At 49.1% G+C, this 17,916-nt stretch overlaps 1 protein-coding gene across 10 annotated transcripts in view; it reads right to left on the reverse strand.

Annotated features, from left to right (window-relative positions):
* The window catches only part of LOC144175856 (uncharacterized), a 229,436-nt gene that overhangs the window by 187,771 nt on the left and 23,749 nt on the right, over nucleotides 1-17,916 (reverse strand). For 9 of the 10 annotated variants that reach the window (XM_077704906.1, XM_077704958.1, XM_077704935.1 and 6 more), the window contains exon 7: nucleotides 15,334-15,553. In XM_077704906.1, the coding sequence (XP_077561032.1) occupies nucleotides 15,334-15,553 (220 nt within the window). The remainder of the gene's footprint in view (nucleotides 1-15,333; nucleotides 15,554-17,916) is intronic. The other variant, XM_077704915.1, reaches the window with a different exon arrangement.

Genomic DNA, 17,916 nt, shown 5'->3' on the forward strand with positions numbered 1-17,916 from the left:
GAAGCACTGCAGACGTTGAGTCCTGCAAGCGTAATGAATAACCTGAGCACACAGCGGAAGAAGCTGTGCGCTCTGGCTATTCATCAGGCTTGTGAACTCAACTTCTACGGTTCATCTTCCACAAACAAGGAAAAGAAAAAAAGCTTGTAGAATCAATTGTAAAAAACAGTGTAAATACAGTCATGAAGCAAACAAAGTTTCATAAATTCTGGGACCAAACAATAATTAGAATGAATCTTTTGAAACATGCTGTAGCGTTTTGAACTTATTTTAGTCATACGGTGCCCACATTGAACTAGGGTCTGATTAGCAAGTGAAAACATAGTTCCCTGCTTATAAGAGACAGAAACTGCTCCCCGGTACGTGTCTCTTATAAAGGGGTTCAACTGTAGTCCGAGCGTCGTAGAGTGGGGGTATCGTGGCTAGGTTCACAAGTGAATACAGATGTGAAAAAGGAGTTAAGGACATTAGGACACCGATCCTTCGGGGTTGGCGAGCCGTCCAAGTCAACGAGAGGGATGCTGTTGGAGTGGGCGTTTTTCGTGCCAAGTAATCTCCAAAACTTCTTCGGTTTTGTGCGTAGGATATCCCAGAGGTCATTGTGGAAGTATTTCTTTTTAGAGCGCCTGAGCATTGCAGTGTATTCGTGTAAGCTGTCAAGATATTTTTCCCATTTAGAGGGAGAGGGAGATTGCTTTGCCGCCCGGAAGAGGCGTTTTTTCTTACGTGATAATTTTCTTATGGTATTGGAGTGCCAGGGCCTATCCGCATCACCGCGAATGCAGACGAGATGGGCGTGACGGTCGACTAGGGTTAAGATTTTATTTTTAAACAGCCAGTTTTCATTCACCGATCTGTTAAACGCACTCTGGTTGAATGCGAGGTAGAATTGATCAAGTTCTTCGTTAATAAGAGAGAAGTCAGCTTTATTGTAGTCACGGATGTACCGTATTTACTCGCGTAATTCTCGCACTCGCGTAATCCTCGCACCCCTAATGTGAGTCACCAAAACTTGGATTTTTTGGTTCCTCGCATAATCCTCGCACCCCCAACTTTGCAGCGGCGAAAGTTGCCCGCTCGCGAAACCCGCATGGTGCACGTGCTCTCCAACGCGCGCCCTCTCCCGCCGCCTCTCCGTTCGGCGGAGAGCGCTGTGTATCCAAGACCATCCAGGCGCCCCAACAACCTGCATTGCTACTCCCTAACAGGCGCCCTAACACGCTGCTCACTGTACTTGAGCCGGTTTCACGCATGTTTCGCGTGCACGCAACTAGACGGTGTTCGCGCAGCCCGCTGTCGTGTCGTCGTGTCGTCGTGTCGCCGTCGTGGTCCCGTCGTTGAGCGGCAGCAGTCAGTGAGTCACTCGCGTCAGTGGTGGATAGCTCGCTGCCATTTTGAAAACTTTTTGATCTGTTTGTTTTGTGCTTGGTGCCGCTTCGCCATGGGGAAGAACGCCAGCTACACTGCCGCTTTCAAATTGAAAGCGAAAGAGTACGCGATCGAACACGGTAACCGTGCCGCTGGCAGGCACTTCAGCGTCACCGACTCGTTACTGGAGTAAGGCACGCACATACGACGACGAGATAGGGCGCGCGCCAGAAAGCAAAGGCGGCAATTTCATGGTCGCAGCTCGCTGATCGACGGGAGACTGTTTACGTTGTAAATAAAATAAAAAGAAATAGCTGCTGTTGGCAACACTGAGCTTACATATACAAAAAACGACCGCTACATTTAGCGGGATCGGCATAAGGCAAATTGGCAACACTGTGCTCCGGATTTTTTTTTTCCCGCATAATTCTCGCACCCCTAACATTGCATTGACTTTTCCGAAAAAAAAAAGTGCGAGGATTATGCGAGTAAATACGGTACTTATTAAGAGGTTGGCACCTTGGTATGTGACTCGAAATGTTGAACAGTACAATGCTATGATCGCTTAGGCCGTTAGCACACGACACAGATTGGATAAGTTACGGGTTTGAAGTGAGGATAAGGTCAAGCGTATTCAAACCTCTAGTTGGTTCATTGACTGATTGTGTAAAATTATAAAGGGCGAATTCTAAGAAGTCCCTAGACTGCTGTGTGTGGGCCGTAAAATTAGTCCAGTCAATATCAGGGAAATTAAGATCTCCGCAAAGTATTAAGTTTGCCCGTGGGAAGCGGGTAACCAAATCGAGGACGACGGAGGAAATATCTTCAATGAAAGAACAGTCGCAGTCGGGGGCTCGGTAGCAGGCGATCAGGATGTTCTTAATGTAGGGAGAGTCCTTTGTTCATGTTCGCTCATGCTTGTTGGGCTTCATCGTTCCATCGTTCCAGCAAGCGTGCAACAAAGCATTTGTGGGTGACTACGAGCACTGGTCGCTATGAGCCTTGCGCATTGTTTTTCACGCCCATGTCTGCGATTCCATGCCGGCAGCGGCTTCTGCCTCAGCCAGAAAGCGGCATGTGCCGCACACGGCGTTGGGGAAGCCAAAAACTTGCATCAATGGGGAGGCACGCGCCCTATGGTGGGAGCTTCGAAGGGGTCGCGCCAGCCCCGCCACAGAATTAGGCTTACCACACCGCAGCGGATATTTGATAGGCGCTTTCCTGAGCAGCACCAGAGTCCTTCAATGCTTTTCTGGTCCCGAAACTCCGGCACAAGTTTCATTTACGGAGAAAAGCTGCCGCTAGGATCGCCCCTGTCAATAAGAAGGGTGTGCCGGCCTTCCGCGCCTCTTGCTGGCCGGCTCTTTCTCCTTCGGCAACACGCCTACATTCTTCTGCTTTTCATTTCCACAGATAAAAACGCGAGCAAGCTATGCATATTTTTGTGTCAGTTATTGTCGCGTAGCTTAGCTGCCAGATTGAGGCAAGACGCACGTGTTACGGTGTTCGTTAGTTGTGAATGGTAACTAACATAAAGCGGAGCACTCAAATAGATAATATTGCAACTGTTGCTTTGAATAGTTGGTTACAAGCTTGCGATATTTCTTCTTTTGTTATTACAGTAGCTTGAACATCTTTTATTATTACACCATTGCACAGGCCATGTGACCGCTTGACACACACACTCAGGTTGCGTGTAGTACACTAGTTTAGAGCTGTGCACGGGCCGAAAATTTGGGCCCGAGCTCAGCCCAGGCCCAGTGCTAATCGCAGTAGGCCGGGTTTGACCCGACGAAGAAGGCCGACGGGCCAGCCCGGGCCGGCCCGGGCCAGCCCAGCCCGGCTTGAGACCTTAACTTTATGGCGCGGGCCCGGCCCGGCCCGGCTGCGTGTTTCCAAACCAAATACCGTAGGGGCCCACGCCTGATTGGGGCATGTTTAGAAGCGAAAACTACCTATAGGCGGTAAAATGCATCGTAAGTGAAATGATAACAGGCAAAGCCAACATTAAACGGGCAAAACAACCCCAATTAAGGGGACACGCGGGTCGAAAAAACGCGAATTTTTTGAAATCTGCCGATTTTTTGTTTTCCCTTGCATTATTATCTTTGACTATGCTTCTTTCATGGGTACAAAAATGAAAACGAAATACGAACGAGAACTTAGTGAAAAGTGTGTCTGAATGACTCACGGTGACCCAAGAAATCGCGCAATCAAGCCAAATTTCGGCCATGTTTGAGAATTATTTCGCAGGGCAGAGTGGCTCGCCGCCATTTCGGTCACTTAAGACAGGTAGATCAAGCCTTCTCTCGATTGAGCCGCTCGCCAGCTTCGTATCTCCGCATAAAAAAATTTTTTTAAAATATTTCTTCCCGCTTGTTTTGAAAGCTCCTACTGGGCATTTAAATCATGTGACGCGAAAACGGGACCGCCATTGGCTCTTGCCGCTTGTGAGCCGCCATCGCCTCCATTGTTCCGTTCGCTACTTCGCGCTATCTTTTCTATTTCCTTATTGTGTGTTTTTAATCGTGAACATTGAGGAGAAGCACGACTTTTGTTGCCGGAAGTAGTGAACTTCATGCCGGTACAAAGGGAAGCGCAAGCAGCGCAGCATCGCGACGACACCACGGTGCCGGCACGTCCGGCACCGTGAGGCCTAACGGCGCCGGGCCTCCAAGCGTTGCAAGCATGGCTCAACCAGGCGGGGCTGATTTTATCAGCGAAAATATCGGCTTTATAAGCGCATCGGAGAAGAAGTTGGCAGCCTTCCAAGGTGAGGAGACAGCCAGCAACGGGAGCGGTGCAGGTGCAGTTTTCTGTGAAGTCAGCGCTCTGACTGACCTTGAGAGTGACGCCGTGTGCACGACGTGTGCGAAGTGCGAACTCGTCGTAGTTGACGTTACGAACAAGCGGAAGGGTCTCGCATCGGTACTGGAACTCAAGTACAAAAACGAGAAGTGCCCTGCGAGAGTGATTTCTTCTTTTTACTCGTCGCAGCGCGCTGCCGCCATCAGTCGCAGAGACCACGATCCGGAACTCTGCAGGGGAAGTCCCCGTGATAGTTTCGCCATCAATGTGAAAGCTGTACTCGCTGCCTGCGCGGTTGGCATCGGACACGATGAGCTGTGCAGGTTTTGTGCCATTATTGGTCTACCGAAACCACTGCACCAAAAGACGTTCCACAACATTGCCAAGAAAGTTCATGTTGCGGCCACAAAAGTCGTCTCTGACAACCTTGCTGAAGCAAGGCAAGTAACTGCGTTGCAAGCTGGTCAGACTGACGTCAGTGTGATGTTTGATGGTACTTGGCAGAAGCAAAGACACAAGAGCCAAAACAGTGTTGGCTCTCTAGACACTGGTCTCTAGACACTGGTCTCTGCCTGGATTTTGAGGTGCTGTCAAACTACTTGCAGCCGCCACCAAAAGCTTGATGAGCAAGAGGAGGAAGTGTGGCAAGCCTTTCATGCCTCTGTGTGTAAAAAAAATGTCGACTGCTCATGCCATGCCATGGAAACGGAAGCAGCACTGCGCATCTGGCACAGGACGGTATCGTACAACCTGCAGTTCACTATAGTGGAGACGGCCACTGCTCTCACAGTGTTGTGGTTCAACAGGGGCCACACTAGCTTTGAGCAAGGTCTCCAAGAACTGGGAATCTTCCCTTCAGAAGAACTGGTTAGACTAAGCAGTGCAAGTGAATAGCGGAGGATCAGGCAGATCTCTGCCAGGCTGACTGCTGAGGCTGGGCCCATCGCAACAGCCTGGTGAAACTGGCCTGTACCGAGGTCTCCACCCGCAAGAATCGTGAGGGTGCAACTTATGCAGCAGGAGCGTTCTAGTTTTAGTAACCTCGATGTGGGCATTTCAGACTATATCCCCACCAAGTTTCATGTTGTTTGAGCAAGAATTTCTGAATCTGCCAAAGAAATAAACTTTCAATTGCGTTTTTCTCAGTTTGTTGTTTTTGTCCGTTTTCTGAGTTTGTGCACACTTATTTTCCCACTTAAAGTTGTCATATCACGACGAAATTCTGCACGCATGTTCATTATAACACGTAGAGTGCCGAAATCTTGTTAATTATGCCATTTGTCTCCTTCGATATTTCTGACAGTCATAAAACAAAAATATGCAGAACAAGAAAAGGCACACTACCAGTCATCTTTTTTTCGTGGCGAGGAAAATGAATATACGGCTTTTTCAGGTAGATTTCAGAACAACATGAGAGGTGAGCGGTAAAGCGAAGGGAGGCATTTACTTCGCAAAAGCCGATAAAGATTATCGTCTTTTGACGGCATTTGCAACGAAAGGAGCAGATACGCGGCCAATTTTTTTAAAACTTTCAGTAAAAATGTTTACTATAGACAATAGTGTGCACAAAAAAGCCATTTTTCTGCACGCCATGCTGCATAAAATTTCAGCCGGAGCAGATATTTGAAATCTGATTGCATATATGACAAGAGGAGCTCAATCTTTACAAGCTGCAAAAATTTCAGCCTTCTAACCTCATTAATAAAAAAAAATTGTTTCGAGGAGCATGTCCCCTTAAAGGCCAACTGCACTCAAAATTTCGACTTCTTGAAAACCCTATTTCCGTATAGTCTGCTTAAAAAGAAAGCAACATGCCAAATACAACAGCTGAAATACGCACGTGGACGCCGCAAGCGGCCAGCAAAAATGGGCGATTTTGAAACCGAAACCGAGGAGAGCGCGGCCATTGCAGTGACGTTGCAGCCGTCCAGCGAGCGGCCGGACGGTCACCAGTTCGGGAGAATGTCTGTGCGCAAGCTCTACGCGCGCACGGGGCAGCAGAGCTCGACCGGTTCTCCCGCTGCGTGGCTGGCCAGAGGAAAAAGCCACCGTCGGCTGGAACGTCAGAGGCGCGTCATGCCTGTTTACGCGATCCGCCGGCAGGTGCAGAGTGGTCTGCGGCGGAGCTTTTTTAAACGCTTCTGACTGATTAACGAGGCGTTTCACGGGGCTACCACTTGTGTCCCAGCTTATTTGGGGGTACTTACTACGCATTAAAAATAAATTTGGCCGAGGTGAAATTTGAGTGCAGTTGGCCTTTAAACATAACAATCATGCACATATCCCTACCGCAGCTATCCTTCGCTCAGCTACATACGAAAGAATTGAAACCGACATAAAGGTGACCGAACCGCCCAACCTAAAAAAATGATGAGCCAGAAAACCCCCAACCATGGACAAATTCATGGTAATATTGAAAAATATTCAAGAAAAGCAGCCGAAACCGAAATGGCCCAAACAACTGAAAAGTAAAAAAAAAATAGCTGGAGCTCTCCTAAAGGGAACAAAACCACCCGGCATTTTGTGTAGAATTTCATAATGTGCCATAAATGAATTAAAACAGGCAATTAAAAATAGAATAGCACCTTGGGCATTTGAACCTGATTCTTGCGATAGCTATCCAGAAATGGAACCTGTATGCCAGGGGACCAGCCGGTTCGTGTTTGTTTAAACAGGGTGTGTACTTGCTTTGTTGTTTCATCCATATATGTTTCCTTTTCTCAAGAGTATATCAGGGCTGTCGGACACCGTCCTTTCTTTTTATTGAGACGCAAAGTACACGCGAGCATTTATGCACATTTTATTGTTGCCGCTTCACTACGTTCCATACCGACTCATACCACTTATCGACAAAGTTTCAATTATATGAAGTGTTACTGTTTAGGCAGCTGTTGGCGCATTTAAACCACCCTACTGCCCTGTTGCGCTTTTCCTTTCGTCTTTGTCTGCCGGCCACGACGCCCAAGGGCACAGGCCGCCTCCTACCACCAGCTACCGTATTTACGCGATTGTAGGTCGACCATTTTTTTCAAATTTGACAATCCAATGTTGGGGGGTCGACTAAGAATTGAAATCAAACCGTCTAGCGCCTGTAACGGCAAGAGAAACGAGAAATCGGGGGTGCTACGAAGTGGGGACAGCTTTGCATCCTTGTTCCCATGGTTATGGTCTAAAGTGTGAACAGCATGGGGCGTTTTCTGCTCGCGAAAACGCGTCACGCTGACGCCGCATGCTGCGCGCTATGCGATCGGCGGCGGCAACATGGCGGCGTCACCAGCCGCGAAGAGGTGCGCGTCGCTCCAGCGACCACTTCTAACCGCTCTTTAAGATATCACTGAAGGCACAAACGAAGGCGTTTATGCAGGAAAGGAGCTGATAATGTGGTCGAAAACGACACTATAAAGCATCATCCGCGCCGCTAGGGAAAGCGCCAATCAAATACCCGCCACCGTGGTAAGCCTAAACATCTCCAGCGGCGCCAGCCACATTGGTGCGAGACGTCAGGCTCCTCGCACTGCCACGCTCGTCACGCGTCATACCGACGTAGAACTTAGAAGGTGCCATGCGCGCGGGACCGTCGACGTGGGCGTGAAAAAGTCGCTCGCGCACAAATCGCGTGCACAAAAGCGTCAAGAAGCGTTATATTCGTCTCTAATAAACAAAATGAGTATTAGCGAATCCCTTGATTCAATGCGCGCCGCCAACGTAGCCCAAATCATATCACATTGTTTAGTGCACTTCCAAACGCGATGGTGGGAGGTTAGTCGCTGAAAAGTAAATCGCGCGCGGCCGCTTCCATCAGCCGCCATGTTGTTTGTTTTGGTATCACGCGGCAGTGGCCGCTGCCGGTTGCTTCGATGGTCGTCATCTCGCAGCAAATGTGTTCTTCCCGCTCAGTGCATGGTTATTCCGGGTGCTTATACAAAACCTTTTCTTTTTTAACATCTACCGCACATACCACGGCTCTTGTGGGAGCATCGATCCTTGATGGTAGAGCCACCGTGTGGGTTGACGAAAGAGCTTTTCTTTGTGATAAGATTTTCTAGGCGGCACTCGCATTATTTTTTTTTTTTTTTTTTTTTGAGAAACGCAACTTTTGGGGGTTGACCTACATTTGAGTCGACTTACAATCGCGCAATTACAGCACGCTCGCCACGATGTTTTCCCGCCGAAACAAAGAGCAAAACTAAAGTTGAATTGTCCCCTCAGTCTTTGACAGCTTCACTTTTGTTGGCGCAGAGAAGGAACCGCAACTCTGAATAGGGCACTGCTACAGAAAACAGATGGAGACGCAGGTTTCTCTAGCAGTGTTTGCAGTTCAAAGTGTACCATCTTGAAAATTTGTCTTCGCCCGAACTTACAGGTGGAAACTAGTCACGCTGAATTGTCATTCGTTGCACTTCCCTAGGCGGAGTGTCACTGAGCTGCATGTGTTGCTCAGTTCATCCCAAGACATGCAGTTGCAGATCTGTCACACTTACCGGCTTGCCATACGCCCACATGTGCCTCAGGGCCCAACGATAAGTCCCGTGGAATGTAAAAAGAAACCTGACCCGTGCTTTTACCGCGTCAGCAACATGTAGTTTCTGTGATATCATAGAAAACCTAAGTATTTCTTCACTGTGCAAGGCCAACCCGGGCCGTCAGGACGGCCTGGCCTGTCCGAAGCATTTAAATTACGGCCCAAGTTCGGCCCGGGCCTGGGTGAAAAGCAAGTCGGGTGTCCCGAGCCCGGCCCAGTCCGGGTAAGCCCGAGCCCGTGCACACCTCTACCCTAGTTACACGGCATAAGTAACCGCAGTTAAGTTTAACCGTGGTTACTAAACTTTAACCGCGGTTATCACAAACTGCGGTTTTGGCTGTTACACGCGAAATTCCAAGTGTGTGACCGCGGTCACTTGGTTATGAGCGTAACAAAAATAAATTAACACACTTTTAACTTCACGATAAAGAACAAAAGAAAAGCAGTGTAGACAAAGGGAAATATTGTTAAAGCAGTCGCTTCAGACCCAAACGCAACGCACTCGCACACGGCGAGGAGCTTTCCCAACAGCTCGAAACCGGCTTGGTTTGCTCAGGTCTGCTCAGTGTTGGGAACTATACGCCTAGTGTAGCAGTAGATATTTGACCACCACTATCTCTATAACTACGAATGACAATCCACAGCACAATTTTTCACCGCACTAACATCCACTTTCTCGCATGTGGAAGTTCTTTTCCGCGATCAGATGGCTTTGGAAGAGTAGCAATAAGCTGCTGCTGCCGTGGTCTGGGTAGGTTCAAGCCGCTTGCACTGCCGTGCGGGCAGGTGCGCCGGCGTGTTTGCAGGCACGGCCAACGTGCACGCCGATCATTTCCAAGTGCTGAAAACGCTTCATGATTGCCTGCTTTATCCATTTTTTTGGTCTACGACGCGCGGAATTTACAAATTTAGCACGGCTTTTGTCGTAGTTGATCGGGTGGATCAGGAAACGAGCTGCTGCTGACGGGCAGTCGCGCTGATTGCGAGAGCGATGCAAAGAACGCAAGCGCCTCTTGGGGGCAGCTTTGGGGCACCCGCTACTTGAGAACCTTGGTCTCCTCCGAACGACTTTCACCCCCACCCTCCCTGCGTCCGAACTGACTTGCGCGATTTTGAGCACTGCAACTGCAGGAACTGCGGTTAGCGTGACCGAACTGAAGTGGCCAAGCTAAGTTTGCGTTTCCCATGGTTAGCTGGGTAATCGCAGTTTCGTCTGTCGTGTAACGCAGCAAACTGTGGTTTTGTCTAACCGCAGTTCACTTAACCCTGGTTAACTGTGCCCGTGTAACTAGGGTATAATAGCTGCAGACCATGGTTAGCGCTAACTGCGGTTAAGGGGGCAGACGGGTCTTTGGGCCGAAAAAATGCCAAAAAAATCACTTTTTTGAAAATGACGTTTTTCGTATCTACAACTATCATTTTCTGCGTGTGCAAAGTTTCGCGTGCCGAAAATGAGTAAATATACGGTAATTTCACATTTTATAATGCGTGCAGGGTGAATTCGCGCAGGAAAATATGCAAAAATCGGGTGTTTTCTGCAGCGTGCAGCTGCCGTTCCTATGCTCCGATTGCAGCCATCTTGGGCTCATTTCAAAGAGCACTTTTCCGGCTTCAAATTGCCGCCACTGCCATTTGCGTTTGCTCATTGGTCACGAAAAAAACAACCCCCCGAACAGAACCCGAAATACGCGATGCTATTGGCCGCAGCACGCACGTGACTAGAAGGAGCCACCCCATTGGCAGAACTGGCCTCGCGTCGTCTGCTTGGCACGGCGGCGGCCGGGGAGACGCACCCGAAACGACGAGGTCGCCATTGTGGTCAAATGCGCGACAATGCCAGGCTCGGCCAAAAAGTTTCATTCGCGCCACAAATTCGGCCAAAAGAAGAAGAATTGGCGGCATAAGGAAGCCGGCGCCAAAGGAATGCCCCAACGACGAGCGGGAGCCAGCGGCAAGCGACGGAGCCGATGGCGGCGGAATAGGCCTAACCAGCTCAGCAACGGAGTCGACGGCGTCGTGCAGTGGACGCATCCGCCGTGATACGAGGATGCTGAGCCCTCGGAGTTGCTCACGAACAAAAAACGTGCAGAAGAAAAGATCCGGGAGCTCGAGACTACTGCAGCAACGAAAAGAAAGAGTGACTTTTTAGGCGGAAGTGAGGACACAGCTCGCCCACCTGCTGACACTACCTTCACTGTTGTGAGTCCGTGAACGAACTATTGCTGGCAGTGAAGTGTAAAACGTGCGGAGACAACGTTCAGATTGCCAAAGGCGATCTGGAATATGGCCTTGCCGTCAAACTGATGATCGAGTGCGCGAACTGCGGTGACATCGCGTCAACGTGGAGCTTGTCGCGCGCGAGCGGCTGCCAGAAGATCAACCCTTTTGCCGTGAACGTCCTTGCCGCGCGCGCGATGCAGAGCACAGGGAATCGTCAAGCCGCGTTGAACGACATCTTCGCGGCGATGAATATCTCTCATCGAGGTATGCACAAGAAAATGTGGCAGTGCTACCTGAAAGAAAAGCTGACGCCCGCGGCGACTCGCGCAGCCGAAAAAGTGTTGAAACGGAGTGCGGATTCGGTTCGGCAGTTGTACCGCGAACTGAACATCGATAACCCCAACAACATTGCTGTTTCTTTCGACGGATCGTGGATGACACGCGGTCATCGTTCGCACATCGGCGTGGGCGCCGTAATTGAGCTTTTTTCGGGGCTCTTCCTTGATTATGTTGTGTACAGCAACTTCTGCACTGGATGCAAGCGAGGGCCAAAGGATGACGATCCGTCGTATCCGTCATGGAAAGAGAGCCACCGCTGCCAGAAGAACACGAACAAAAAGGCTGGCGAGATGGAAGTGCTGGCAGGACTAACTCTCTTTCAAAGGTCCCTCGAGAAGCACGGCCTTCGGTGTGCTTTCGGATGGCGACAGCCGCATGTACCTTGCACTGCTGGAGTCCAATGTGTATGGCTACATAAAGATTCAAAAGGAGGACTGTGTAAACCATGTTGAGAAACGCATGGGCACATCTTTGCGCACTGCGATTGGGAATCACAGAGGCAGCAGATCAGAGAGCCTTGGTGGCAAAGGCAAACTCACAGGTGACCTTGTGACGAAGCTGACGTCCTACTATGGGTGGGCGCTGAAGTCACACAAAGGGAATGTTGAGGCAACACACAATGCTGTGATGGCAACGTACTACCACATAACATCAAATGACAGTGAGGCCAATCCCAGCCTTTGTCCCACGGGCCCCGACTCCTGGTGCCGCCAGAATGCCGCCGCAGCCAAAGGAGAGCCTGCCCCCAAGCATAGGCACCATTTGCCGCCACACGTCTGCGAAGCCTTGCTTCCCATCTATGAGCGCTTGGCAGACAGAAAGCTTCTGCAGCGTTGCCAACGTGGGAAAACACAGAATAGCAATGAGAGCCTGCATTCCGTGATATGGTCCCTTGCGCCAAAACACCGCCACGCATCACTGTTTGCCACTGAAGCAGCCGTAGCGGAAGCAGTCATGAGGTTCAATACCGGGAACTTGCGAACTTCGTCAGGCATTCTGAGCAAGCTGACCCTGAATACTGGCCTCTGCAATGCCAAGCAAATGGCCGAGAAGGACCGGCACCGAGCAGCAGAATCTGCCCGCAAGCAGGCCTCAACGACAGCGTGCAACGAGCACTGCGGAAACGTCACATGCACAAAAGGCAATCGGACTACATGCCTGGAGCCTACTAGCACTTGTACAGTGCAAATATATATATCCCCACTTCAAGTTTTCAGTAAATAGCACCATGTTTGTTTTTGTTGTTTCTCGAAACACAAATTTCTGACTGTTGGTTATTTGGGGCCTCGATATCTTTTCCTCTGGGACAGATAAAAATGTAATTCTTTTGGCAACAGGAACCTGAATGTTATGAGAACGCAACCTTCAATTTGGATTTGTTTATTTAGCCTTGAAAAATTAATTATATTGCTAAGTTCATCAATGCTCTTTTTCTCGAAGTACAAAATTTTGGCTATTGGTTATTTGAGGCCTCGATATCTTTGCCTCTGGTACAGATACAAATGTAATTCTTTTGGCAACAGGAACCGGAATGTTAAGAGAATGCAACCTTCCATGTAGATTTGTTTATTTAGCTTTCAAAAATTAATTATATTGCCAAGTTCATCAATGCTTGATGACCATACTTTCAATGTGAAATTCAATGCACTATAAAATCGTTACTGAGGCGAGAATTACAAAATGCTTCTGACATTTCATACTTCATTTACTGGACTATATAGCCCTGCATTCAGAATTGTTTTTTATCAAGTCAATTTTTTTGCATTAGGGCAATGAACAATGAACAATTATCATTAATTATCTCAGGAACTAATTGCCGGAGCTGAAAAATAATTGCATATTTGAAATCAGCTCAGAAAACTCAGTAAGACCACCTTGTTTTATTAAGATTGGTTGAAAAATAAACGAAATGGGTCTAAGACCAGTCCCCCCCCCCCTTAAGCTGGTCAACTATACGCCTCGAGCGCGGCCTGTAGGGGCGCCACTGAAATCCCCCCAGCGGCCCGTTTCAAAAGCACGCGCGGGAGTCCCCGGCCCGCTCCCCCTGTCGCCGTTGCTTTTGGGGCTCGTTCAAGAAAGCGATTTACCGTTTGTCCGCGTTCGAAATACCTTATAACGTGGAGCAGGCACTCTGCTTGCAAGCGTGGTGTGTTCACGAGAGTATAAACGCTTATGACGCGATCTTAGTGAGATCTATATGAGCGCCGGGGGTGTGTTACAGGCCCGCGTCCCGAAGCCATCATTTGCATGCAGCTGATTGCAATTCCGCTGCCCTGAAATTTAGTGGCAGTGTCTCCGTAAGCAGTGTTTCCTCCGATGGTCATGTTGCGGCCATACACACTATGATGTAAATCGACTTTGTGCACTTACAAAATCCAGCGGAGCACTCATACCTGACAGCACGCAAGTTACGCCTGCCAATATCACATATCAGATATTGATCAGTACCATGAACAAGCCAATGCGGCATAAATTTCACAAACATTGTACCGAAGAAGTACGATGGATAATGCAAAATTACACTCCGGAGTCAGCACACGACGACAAATTTAATGCTGTGTCGTCTTGTGCCGAGGTGAGCGCTCGCGAAGATTCATCAGTTACATTTATCCTACACGAGAAGCGCGAAGATGGGCTTATAGAGTAATCCGCGTCCGTGACCAAACTCTTCTTCGAAACATCGTCATATGACACAGGGAGACTACAGAATCTAGCTAAACCGAGATCAGAGACCTTTATCAGATACGACACTCTTCCAACGAGTCCGTGTGTACAAGATTTCGGCGCACGTTAAGGATCTCCAGGTAGTCAAAATTAATCCAGAGCCCTCCACTACGGCGTGCCTCATCATCTCCGTTGCGTCGGCGCGTTTAACCCTGCAATCAATCAATCAACTCTTCCAACGACACCTCGTATCGCTTGTGAACTGCCTACTCTGTATTCTTCAAAAAATGCGTCCGCCGAGTGATTAGCCGTTCGTTGAAGGCGAAAAACAATCGAAAAGTGAACACGCAGCTTGTGTGTGTGAATACTAAAACGTTCATTCGTCGATTTCGTTCCGAATATCTAAACAACGATAGTTGAGCGTCCTCCTCCTCACCCCCCCCCCCCCTGTCTAGCGAAATATCAGTGCACTTCGCATCTAGTTGGTCTGGTGAATACTACCTTGCTCAAACAAACGTCTTTAGTATTTTAGAAGCTGCACTCGTTTTTTTTTTTTTCATTCCCGTACGACTATTCTATTTATTCCTGACTTACAGACAATTCATTTTCCCGTGGTTTCATTAACATATACCTTGGTTCTTACTATAAGGCATGATAGGGGAACATATCTGACAATGCACAGCCTTTGAGTATACTTAACATTTTCGCGGTGGCTTATATTCCCATAAAAGGCACAAGTTTTTGTCAGCTATTGGGTTATGACATCCCCGAAACATATTTTTCTACGACGTACATATTCGAAGCAAGGCCGCATTTGTTGTCTGCGCTGCAAAACGAACCAACCTCTTACAGTGCCAATATCAGGAGTAAACGAGGCGACAATAAATAGAATTCACTTGTGCTGACGTGTTCGAAGGTGACAGCGGTGATATGCTGCTGCCGTCGCCGACGCCCGCAAGAGCGGCCAAGAAGCGCGCAGAACCGCCTCCCCGGGTAGCTCTTGTTGGCGTTAGAGCGCTCTACTAAGACGCAGCTGTTTTTTTTAAGTGCCCTAAACGTGCAGTTAGCTTACAGACGACACCATAAGTTGTTTAGTGCGCGGAAAGGCAAAGAGAAGCGAAAGAGAACCAAAACACTGCATGACCACCTATCAGCCACGCAGCGCTAATCCCGCAAACGCCGCGGAGAAGCGGCAGCAGGCGGCGCAGCGATCGCGAATCTCGAGGCGTATAGTTGGGCAGAACCATAGCTAAGTGTGCCCGTGTAACTAGAGTATTAGCTGCTGCTGCCGTTATCCCAGTTCTCAGGCATGCAAACTTCCCCTGCTAGCACGGCTTTTACCTCCCCCTGCATTCCCTTTGAGCCAAGGCAGTGCACCCCCAATGGCACTTGGGCACCACCCTGCCACCCACCCTGGTCCTGGGGGCACTCCGGTGCAGGCGGGGTGGACGACACAACCGCGTCCTCCACCGACGCTTCCCAGCCGTCCTGGTCCTGGAGGCCTTGGTAGAGGGGAGCCTGGTCAGGGTACAGTGGGGGCTCGACCGGGTCCCCCTGGGTGCCGGCCCCCTGCCAGTGGGCGTCGACCGGAGCCGCCCACCCTTCAGCCGCCGCAGTCCCCACTTGCCACTGCTGCCGGCACAAAGGAGGTCCCCCGTTCACCACACAATGCACAGAACACAAGGCACCAAGTACAAATGCCCATGAGCCTCTCTGGTAACCAAGCTATACGGCAACTTTCAACTGACAGTCGCCTAGATAGTCAATGCAGCACTTGATACGACATTTGGTTCAAAGGCCTCCGGAAGGCCTTTGAAATGGCCACGTAGCACGGCCTGTGTCAGCAGTAAGTGGCCTACTCTTTGAGGTGAAATTTCAACCGGCTTAATTACTGGGGGAAAACTTGATGACATAGCGTCACAGGATTGGAGAGAGAGACAGAGCACTGAGAATGTCATTAGCGTTACACAGACGCGGGGAAACTGTGGAGCATCAAGTTCAGGCACCCCGAGAGAGAGTCGGAAAATGGAATTCCACCCCACACACTAGTGCGCATAAAAGCCGTGGGGCCTCAGGGTGGCTCAGGGCCCCTGGGGATGACAGTGGGCATTCCCACAATCATTGTCTGCACTTGCCGCTGGTGTGCTTCCAAGCTTTCTTCTCTGCTGGCTGCCAATGCACGTTTTGCTTTTCTCTCATTTGAAGAAATCCTAAGAAGACTTTGAACTGGCTTTCACTCGAGAAAATCAGCTTTTGAGTACCTTGCTGTAGTTGAGTGGGACTGCTTACATCGACAATACAAGGCTCCGTACCAAATGTCAATTACGGCTTAATCTAGACTAGTGATCATTCTTCCAAAGTACAAATGCATACATCTGAATTCACTTTGTAGAGTATCCCAGTACACCAGTAAAGTACGCAACTTTGCTGGTTATAGGGCAGTGCACTACACAGCTTGCATATAGGGTCATTCCATGCCAAATGTCCCAGAGAGTTTGCTAAAACATTTTCAATTACACTACAAAAATGCACGGGTGATCCCTTCCCTACACTAATCGTTCTCATTGCCGATTTTTGACGAAAAATTATTGTTCTGTTCTTACGGCAATTTTGAAGCTGGCGGCGGTGACAAAAACCTAAGTTGCAAAAAAAAAAAATTTGCAAAAATAAAATAATATACAGAGCACAGTGAAATAATCCGAGGTGACAGAAAAAAAAAAGCACACTTCCTTGCTACACTGCATTGACAGTGGCTAGTGTGTTCGAAAATGGGCTTCGCAGTGGAGCAAGGTGGTGTTTCTGAGCAATTTTTCCACATTTTTTTTGGAGGGGGAGGGGGGGGGGGGGGGGGGTGACAGGGGGAGGGGACAGCAAGGTGTACCAAACCTACTGTTAAGAAAGGGACGCGCGAACAGAAGACAGACTGGAGGCCACTGTTCCGAGCTGCTACTTCTTCCTTCTCACTTTGTTCCTCGTTCTCTTCCACATTTTCTACACCTACAACCAAGACAGGAAAAGGGCTGCACCTGGGAGTTGCAGTAGCTCAGTTCATGGGTCCACCAAAGCCAAGACACCATTACCACCGATAGGGATGGAAGCTGCCAGGTGTCGAACGCTTCTGGCTTACGTGGACTTCAAAGGGACAGACAACCGATTTTTGTCAAGTATATATTCTTTATCCCAAATGAAAGGGCATCACTGAAGCCACTTGACGAGCAACGGTTTTGCTGATAACGCCCTAGAACTTTTTAAATCGAATTTTTTAGTTCTGCAAGCCATATGTGTCTTACTAAAAACAATGCTGGCAACCATGACACACACTAGCACGGCAACATACTTTTGTCTGTATGCGAAATGAAAAACGATATTTAAAAACTTGTCCCAAGCTAAAAAAAGTGTGAATCACAGGCTTTCTTATTCCTTTGTGTTTTTTTAATTCAACAGTCTGTTTTGCTAGAATGCACCGTCTGCTGGGATAGACGATAGGTAGAATCTGGCTTCACGTTGTGGAGGTCGGAAGTTCGATTCTCCCCGAGCGCAACGGTTTTTTTTTTTTTAAGCTGCCTTTGACGTATTTGGAAACTGAAATCAAATATTTTGGCAGAACAAACGCCCCTGACTCGGGCAGAATCGTCAAAGCTCCTTCACTGGGTCGGTTTGCTGAACGCTGCTGTTGATTCTGGGCATGGAGGCTCAGTTAGCCACACTGAGAGCAACCCAGCAACGGCGGGCGGCGTGTCTTATAGCATCCTCGATAAACACGCACCGGGGTTGCCCCAAAACCGGCACGGTGCATGGTGCCCAACGACAGTGCGCACCGGCACGGTGCATTGATCAAGGACAAACTGCAGCAGCAGCAGCCTATCTATGCCCACTGCAGGGCAAAGGCCTCTCCCATTATTCTCCAATTACCTCGGTCCTGTGCCAACTGTGACCAATTTATCCCTGCAAACTTCTTGATGTCATCTGCCCATCTAACTTTCTGCCGCCCCCTG

Source organism: Haemaphysalis longicornis, unplaced genomic scaffold (assembly GCF_048455015.1).
Source record: "Haemaphysalis longicornis isolate Haplotype H1 unplaced genomic scaffold, Haemaphysalis longicornis Haplotype H1 scaffold_1, whole genome shotgun sequence".
NCBI classification, from domain to species: Eukaryota; Metazoa; Arthropoda; class Arachnida; order Ixodida; family Ixodidae; genus Haemaphysalis; species Haemaphysalis longicornis.